The following is a 9,321-nucleotide window of genomic DNA, read 5'->3' as shown; positions in this document are numbered from 1 at the left end:
GGATTTGGAATTTGCTTTCAGGCATTTTGATGGCTGTTGGAGTGGTTAGAATCAGTGTCAGTTCCCTCTCAAAGGCTTTGAGATGGGCAGAGAAAACAAATTTATCCACCATTTTAGAACAATAGCTGGTTGCATCCCTTAGCTACAGGTGGGCACTGCAGTATTGGAGACCAATTTTGAAGTCTTACATCTGAGCAGCACTTTTTGGTTAAGAATAAAACCATCAATGAGAAATAATTGTCTAACTTTTAAAAAATATTTTATTATTTTTATGTGTATGAGTGTATTGCTTGCATGTACGTAAGTGTACCCATGTCTTGTGTAATGCTCGTGGAGGTCAGAAGAGGGCATCAGATCCCCTGGAACTGAAGTTAGGACAGTTATTAGCCACTATGTGGGTGCTAGGAATCAAACCTGGGTCCTCTGCAAGAGCAGCCACGGCTCTTAGCTGCTGAGTCATCTCTGCAGCCCCCTAAATAACTTTTTATATAGACTTCAGCCTAATGTCTGGGAAATGTAATCCCTTGAACTCAAAGAAATATACTGATGACTTTACTCTTTGGTTATACTTTCCTTTTGGGTGTTTAAGACCATACAGTTGGTCCAAATAAATCAATTTATTTTCACTCTTAAGGTCATTTGAGGATCTGTTCCTCAGGGGTCACAGAGGCTTGGGAGGAGCCCTTGGCTCCTTTCTTTTACCAGTTCCATCTATGTGAAGATAAGTCAAAGGTTCTGCTCGACCATGTCTGGCTTCACTTGGAAGCACAAATTAGATGTTTCCTCTAAGTTGACCCTCCTCTTTGTAGACTGGACACTGGTTCAAGTCCATGTTGTTGGGTCTCCATGATCTCCCTGAACAAGAGGACAGGTGACTCCCCACACTTACAGAACATTTTGAGAGATGTTTCATAGTCCCCTGGAGCTTACTCGACCTTGGAGGGCAAAAACTGTCTTTTAAGTCCCTCTGACCACATTAGTATAGGCCTGAAACTATGGCTATTAAACATCCAGTAAGGTTAGTTCCACCAGTCTGATACTTTTAATTATCATATGCTATGTAGATAAAGCTTGGGTAAAAAAACAAATATTCTCAGATAAATTTTGACTAGATATATATTTTGTTCCAACTAAAGTATGTTGTGTTGTATTGTCCTTTTCGTTGAATTCCAGGAATTCTTTTTTTTCTTTCTTAATTTCTCCTTTGACCCACTCATTGTTTAGTAGTGTGTTGTTCAATCACCATGAGTTCATGTAGTGACTAGGCCTTTGTCCAGTGTTGATTTTGAGCTTTATTGCTTTGTGGTCTGATAAAATGCATGGGATTATTTCAATTTTTTTGTATTTGTTGAAGTTCGTTTTGTGGCCCATTATATGATCAATTTTTGAAAAAGTTCCATAGGGTAATGAGTAGAAAGTGTATTCTTTGGTGCTTTGGTGGAATATTTGAAAGATGTCTCTTAGATCCATTTTATGTATGGTATCATTTAATTCAGACATCTCCCTGTTTATTCTTTGTCCAGTTGACCTGTCTAATGGAGACCATGGGGTATTGAAGTTGCCTACTATTACTGAGTTGGGATTAATCTGGGTCTTAAAGTCCTGTAGGACTCTTTTTATGAAGTTCTTCACACCAGAGTTTGGTGAATATATGTTCATGATTGTAATATCTTCTTGGTCAATTATTTCTCTTGATCAGAATGAAGTGACCCTCCTTATCTCTTCTGATTAGTTTTACTTTGAAGTCTATTTTGTCAGATATTAGAATTGCAATCCCTGCTCGTTTCTTAGTGCCATTTGCTTGAAATATTCTTTTCCATCCTTTTACCTTAATGTACTGCCTATCCTTGAAGGTGAGATGGGTTTTTTGCAGACAGCAAAGAGATGGATCTTGTTTCTTAATTCATTCACTTAGCCTGTGTCTTTTGACTGAGGAGTTAAGTCCGTTGATATTTAAGGCTATTATTGAAAGATGTGTATTGGTTGCCATCATTTTGATTGCTGTTGTGTTCTCTGTCTAATTTTGTGTTTCCTAGATTATACCTTTATCCATTTTCTTTTATTGTCCCAGGGGTACAGTTGTTTCTCTCTCCACTCTCTGTCTTGTTTCAAGTATTCTTTGAAGGGCTGCTTTTGTGGACCTGTATTCTTTCAGGTTTTCGTGTCATGGAAGATTTTTCTTTACCCTTCAACTATTATAGACATTTTTTTGGTGGATAAAAGTATTCTGGGCTGACATCTATTGTCATGTAGAACTAGAAATACCTTGGTCCAGAGTCCAGGCTCTTCTGGCTTTCTTAGTTTGCATTGCTAAATCAGCTGTAATTCTGATGGGCTTTCTTTTGTATGTGACTTGTTGTTTTTCTTTTGCTGCTTTCAGTATTCTCTCTTTGTTCTGTACATTTAGTGTTTTTACTATGATATGTTGTGGGGAGTTTCTTTTCTGATCCTGTCTATTTGGTGTTCTATGTGCTTCCTGTACTTGTATGGGGATGTATTTCCTTAATTTCAGGAAATTCTCTTCTACAATCCTGTTTAAGATCTGGTCAACACCATTAAGATACTTCTCCTTCCTCTATGCTTATGATATGTAGATTTGGTCTTTTCATGGTGTCCCACATCTCTTGCCTATTCCATTCCTGTGTTTTTTTAATTTTCCATAATCTTTGCTTGAGTGGCCCAATTCTTCAAGTTTATCCTCCAGTGTTGATATTCTGTTTTCCATTTCATTCATTCTAGAGGTGAGGCTTTCCCTTGTTGTTTCAAGTTGACTTATTGAGTTTTGCACTTCCTTCTTCATTTCTGCCTGAGTTTTCTTCAATGTCTATCTTTTTTGTGATTTTCATTCAGAAGTTTATCCCTTTTTTTTTTTTTCAGTGCCCTGGGTTATCTCTAAGGGGGTTCTCCTTGTAGAACTCTTCTACAGGATTGGTGGAGTTTGGTGGGGACATAGTATGTTGTCTTTCCATTTTATTATTCTTTCGTTGTGATTTTGGCATGTGAATTTCATTTGTTTCTGATTCTGATATGAGAATACCCAATCTTTAAAAATCAATTTTATTTCATGTGTGCCCTCTTTTAAATTAAGAACTTGAACTATAAAGATTTGGAGTAATTCTAGTTTGAGTCTGTGGTTTTTCAAAATTGGCTAAGCCAGTGAAAATTGTCAAAGTGCACTTAAATATCCAAGTATTTGATCTCCTTCATCCTGAGTCTGTTATTCAAAATCTTTAATAATTTCTTTTATGGATTTTAACTTTCACCTAAGTCTGTTTTTTGTTTGTTTGTTTGTTTCCCCCAGCACGATATTCAACACATTTTGAAAAATATTCTGCTATTCTGCTTCTGAATTTAAGGGTATGCCCTCAGACCATCAGATTTAAATTTAGGAGGATATGGTTTAAGACAGTGTATTTTTTAGTGATAATGAAAATGCAAGCTGTCTGTGATTTCAGGGCCATGTTATCTGCATTGGAGGCGTTCAGGATCCCTTTGGCCTTCTATCATCTGTATTTTTTCCATATTCAGAGTTTTGTTTTTCTTATTGTTGGCACCAATCACATAAGTCCTTCAGGAACTGCTTTCTGATTAAAGATCTACAAACAGAACTGTTAATCTGATTTGTAAAACCAATACAACACCTGATTAGAGCTGCTTGCCTTAAGCCTTTGAGAAGGGGCAGTCTGCTTCCATTCCAAGTTTAGAAGGGAGTTACCAACCACTGCTTTTCTTGTTCTCTCTAATTAACAGCTATTAGCATCTACAGTCAGTCCAAAGAAAACAGGCAAACTGTGATCTGCCTTACACCTTTAGTCAGCTTTTGAAAATCTTCCTATCAGCAAGTGTTTCAAATAATTACCAAACCACTCACACACATGTTCCCCCACGTGAAGTTAGTAATCAGTAAGGCTAATCAAAAGTTCATTGAATCAGCAGGAAGTGTAATAAAGGTATTCATCAACCAAATAGGTGTTTTCTTTTGCTTAAAAAAATAAAATAAAATAAAAACATTGCATGCCTCAGTGATCTAATAGGAAAATTTGGCTGGTAAAGAACGTGTGCATCTAAAACTGCACCTGACTCTGAGAAGAAGCCCAGTGACATCACATACTCAGGCAAACCTGGGGAAATTTCTGAGGCAAGCACAATGGGCTTGCTGGAATATTCTAGCAAAAATTCACTTTAACTAGTAGCCTCTCCTGCTTTCCCTGAGCCTCTTCTTCAGTCCTGTTTGGAAAGCCAACCTCTTTGAGCTGTTGACTATGAAACATACTTTGTGTTTTCACAGGGGATTCTAAGACCTAATAGAATATAAGACCTAAAGGAGTAGAGACCCTTGGGGAGAATCTCAAGAAATAAACTCATTGCAATCCTTTGGGGGTTTTGTCTCTGCCTCTCTTAGAGATCCTATTTAGATCTCTAGAAATTTAAAAAACTGGAAAATCCCCTTTCTCACCATTTCTAACCCCATTGTGAATATGAGAATGTCCCCCACAGGCTTCAAGTATTTGAACACTTACCCCAGTTAGTGAGCTGTTTGGGGAAGTTTAAGAGGCATGGTCTTGCTAAAGGAATCATATCACTGAGGGCAAGCTTTGAGAGTTCATAGCCTTGCCTATTTCCAGTTTCTGTCTCTATTTGCTCTATAAACCTGAAGATATGAGTACTCAGCCTTCTGCACCACCGGCAGCCTCTGCTGTAAAACCTCCTGGCTATAGTGGACTCTTGTTCCTCTGGAACTGAAAGCCAAATAAATTCTTCCTTCTATAAGTTCTTTGGTCATGGTGTTTTATCACAGCAACAGAAGAGTAATGAAAACAATTCCTCATAACTGGTTAAGGAATTTTGAAGAATATTGTTCATCTTGTCATGATTTAGGAAAATGTAAGGAGCTTCTAGTTACATCAGAAGAAATGACTTACAATTAAAATCTGGAAAACTAAATATATTCAGAAACAGAGAGCTGTTTTCTCTATTATTGTTTCCTAGAGTATTATTTAACTTTTAAAAGTAACACTGTGCTCAGACACCTAAGGTAAACGCTGTGTTTGTATTATGCCCTCTAGAAATGGAACTTACATTCTGCAAGTCTTTTCACTGTAGAATATACATGTATAATTATATATATATATATGTGTGTGTGTGTGTGTGTGTGTGTGTGTGTGTGTGTGTTTTAATTCCTATGTAAAAAAATGTATGTCTTCTCTCATGTCAGTCCTAGGTCCCTGTTTTTAAAAAGTGAGACTTTTCTGAAAAAGAATTATAGTGTTTATATAATAGTTACTCAGAGTGGGGCTCAAAGATCAGAACCACGGGGGCTGGAGAAATAGCTCAGCAGTTACAAGCACTGCTTCTCTTGCACAGGACACCAGTTTGGTTACCAGCACCCCCATGGCAGCTCACAACCATCCATAAGTCCAGTTCCAGGGGATCTGGCATCCTGTTCTGGCCTCCACATGCATCAGGCATGCACATGATGCACATAGGTACAAGTGCTCGTTCACATCAAATAAAAATAAATTCTTAAACTTTTCTAAAACATCAGAATCACCTAGGAACTTGTCAGAATGGCCATTCAGACCCCACCCAGTTCTGCTAAGTCAGAGGGGCGGGGGCTGCCCTGAGCATGTCTTCAGAGGGGCTGAGGCATGGTAGTTGGGAAAAGAGATTCCATCTGAAAGGCCTATTTCAAATCCCAAAGACTTCATCTCTTACAATGCCAGGGCCTTGAGCAAGATAGTTAACTTCTTAGTGTCTTAATTTCTTAATCTAAAAAGGTAGAAGTACTTTTTGTAACTAGAATTTTGGTTCTCGTGAGGAGAAAATCAGTATGTACTTTATTATAGAATCATAGGCACAGACACTTGGCAAGTTTTAGCACTTATTAAATATGGTTATACTTTATATTATCTTTATTATATCTTATTAAATGTATGGAAAGCCTTTTGTGCTTTTTTTATTCTATTTCTTCCATGAGTTTGTCAATCCTCTGTTCCCTCACTCCTGCACCCTTAAAATTTGATTCCTCTATTGACTTGTTAATCTACTACTTGGCATTCGTTTTTAGTGATTACTATACTGACTTCATGACAATGTATATAACATTATAACTTAAAATTAATGCTTACATTAATAAATAAATGTAAGGACCTTGTAACAGTATCGCTCTACTTACTACTGCCACCTTTTTGCTACTGTCATATATAAAAACCTGATCACCTGCTTATTTGTTTTCCAAGTATTATATTCATTACTTTGGCTACGTTCAAAATTTCTCTTTATATTCGCCTTTCATTGGTAAGATACTGATTATATTAGGGGAAGATTTTTTTTATCCTCCTTAGAGCTAGGTGGGTTCTTGATTCTGTATATTTTCACCAATTTTTAGGGACAGTCTTTCTTTCCTCACATTGTGGGACTTCATTAACACATGTTAGATTGTTTGATATTCCTACAGATTACTGAAGTTCTGCTCATTTACTAAAGTCCTTTTTCTCTGTGTATTTGAGAGGAGATACAACAATTTGACTTCCAGCCCATTGCCTTTTAGTCTATCTTCAACCTATTGCTGGTCCCATTTGGAGAATTTTTCATTTCAGCTATTGTAAACTTTACACTTAAAATTACGTTTGCTCCTTTTTACACATCAATTGTTTTTCCAAGACTGCCCTGCTCATTCGCTGTGGCTGTATGTCCCCCAGTGTAGTGAGGTAAGCTGCTTCAAAGTGCTTTTGTGCCAGATATAAAATCATCATACACTCAATTTCCATCCACTTCTGGGTCACATTTTTCTGGAGTTTTTTCTCTATAGAACTTTTATTGTAATTTTTCTGGTTCCAGTATTTTCCTTTAGAAAATGCAGTTTTGTTCTGGCAAGAATTTAAAATATTGAAATTTCATTGATTCTGTCAGATTTGGTAACATTTATTTGCTAGGATAATCTGTTTTGACTTTGCACTTAATCCAAGGATCTGCTTCTTATTTTAAGGGCGTTTTTCTTACTTCTGAACAATAATTGTTCCACAACCTCAAATACTTCGCCCAGAATAGCAAGTGAAGCCTCCATACATTCGGACTGATCTAAAGCTACACACTTTCCTGGCACTGCATAGACTCTGATTTCACCATTCAGCTTCTTCCTGTCTCAAGTGAACTCTCTCTGCTGTGTCTTACAGGGCCTCATCCTGCATATGCGCAGATCAGGCTTCAAAAAATGGCCCACAGTGAGTGCATGTATAGATTTCATACCTCCCCTGACTCCTAAAATCACTACCTTATGTGATCTTGAATTATTAACACATTATTAACACACTTTTCTTCTTATGTATTCTTTTCCACATCTTTAATCTAGACTGCAGTATTCAGAAATCCCACCCAGATTCAAAACAATACAAACTATATCTTTAATTTCTTTTAAGAAAAATGAAAAGTAAATTTTTTATATGTTTTGAACCTACTTACCTTTTGGGCTCTTAGAATTGCCATAGAGTGCTGGGCATGGGGATGCACACCTACCTATTTACCTCACACTCTTGGGAGACTGAGACAGAACAATTGTGAATTTGAGGACAGTCTGACCTACATAATGAAACCCTGTTTCAAAAATAAAAGAATCCACATAAAACAAGCTTAATTTAGGTAGTTAATTCTGCATAGGAAAAAAAACAAAATAGGAAGACAGTCTGACTGAGTAGTATCTTAGTTACTTTTCTGTTGCTGTGATTAAACATCAAGACCAACTTACAGAAGGAAGAGTTTTTAGGGCTTAGCGTTCCAGAAAGATAAGTGTCCATCATGGCAGGGAGGCATGGCAGCAAGTAGCAGGCATGGAGCAGAAGCAGGAGGCAGAGCTCACATCCTGAACCCATCAGGAAACAGATGGAACTGGAAGTAGGACAAGGCTCTCACAGCCTGCCCTCAGCCTCCAGCAAGGCTGCTCCTCCCAAAGGTTCCATGACCTCCCAGAAACAGTGCCACAAACTGGAAACCAGGTATTCATATATTTAAGCCTAGGGGAACATAGCTCATTCAAACCACCACGAGTACTAACAGCTAAAATAGTATTATTAGAAGCAGGAGTCTGTCTTGTGTGAGTTTATATTCATTTGTTTAATGAGAATAAATTTTAATCAAGTCATTGCTTATTAAGAATTACCTTTCATGGGCTAAGGATGTAACTTAGTAATAGAACCCTTGCCTAGCATACACAAGCATCTAGGTTCAACCCCCAGCACCACAAGAAACAAATTAAATGATCTTTCAAGAACACAGAATTTGGGCTGGGTATGTTCCTCAGTGATAGAGTACTTAATCAGCACTCATAGGTCTGGGTTCAGTTCCCGGCACCACAAAGAAAAAAAACAAGCGAATCCAGCAACAAAAAAGGCAATATAGAATAAAACCAACATTAGTTTTCACTTTAATTTAACCGCTTACAATCTATGACTTTGGGAAAGTTGCTCCATCTTTAATTCTACATAAATAAAAGAAGGAAATATATTTCAGTCACATAAGTGGATTTTTTTTTTTTTTTTTTTTTTTGGTCTTTTTGAGACAGGGTCTCCCTGTAGCCCCAGCTGTCCTGGAATTCACTATGTAGACCAGGCTGGCCTTGAACTCAGAGATCCTCCTGCCTCTGCCTCCCGAGTGCTGGGATTAAAGGCGTGTGCCACCATCCCTGGCATAAGTGGATTTTTTAAAGTCTTCACACATTACATTTACTTTCTGAAAGTAATGAATTTTAGAATTATCTAAAACAGAGAGAAGATAATGCTATCAATTAATAAATGTGAAAAGAAATTAAGCCAATACTGATGTCACAAAATACACTTTCCCATGGCAAAGCTAATGTAGTTGCCTATTTTTACAGATACACATATATTTTCTAAAAATACCAAGTATATTGCTAAAGGTTTTCTTCCTCTTTTGTCATGGTAAATATTTAACATGAAACCCACACTCTTAATTTTTCTGTTTTTGTATAGTGAAGTGTGTATATGTATTCATGTGTGTACATACCTATGTACAGGTACATGTGCCCATGTGTATGGAGGCCAGAGGTCAATGTTAGTTGTCATCCTCTGTCACTCTCCACTTATTTTTTAAGACAGGGTTTCTCACTGAACCTGGAGCTCACCACTTCATCAAGACTAGCCGGCCAGCAAATTCCAGAGATCAACTTGTCTCTGCTTTCCCAGCACTGAGTTTACAAATGTGCGCCACTGCTTCCTGACTTGTATGTGGTTCCTGGAGATCCAAATTCAGCCCCTCATTCTTGTATGGCAAGCACTTTACTAACAGAGACATCTTCCCATACCCTAG

At 37.5% G+C, this 9,321-nt stretch overlaps 1 protein-coding gene across 3 annotated transcripts in view; it reads left to right on the top strand.

Moving 5' to 3' along the window:
• The window catches only part of Magi2 (membrane associated guanylate kinase, WW and PDZ domain containing 2), a 1,650,859-nt gene that overhangs the window by 1,210,618 nt on the left and 430,920 nt on the right, over window positions 1-9,321 (top strand). Inside the window, exon 7 of one of the 3 annotated variants that reach the window (XM_008830782.3) lies at window positions 7,176-7,223. The exons of the other annotated variants lie outside the window; for them this stretch is intronic. Within the exon in view, the coding sequence (XP_008829004.1) occupies window positions 7,176-7,223 (48 nt within the window). The remainder of the gene's footprint in view (window positions 1-7,175; window positions 7,224-9,321) is intronic. 3 annotated transcript variants of the gene reach the window in all.

This window comes from Nannospalax galili, unplaced genomic scaffold (genome assembly GCF_000622305.1).
Source record: "Nannospalax galili isolate Female #2095 unplaced genomic scaffold, S.galili_v1.0 scaffold312, whole genome shotgun sequence".
NCBI lineage: Eukaryota > Metazoa > Chordata > Mammalia > Rodentia > Spalacidae > Nannospalax > Nannospalax galili.
This window is presented reverse-complemented; position numbering and strand designations above follow the sequence as displayed.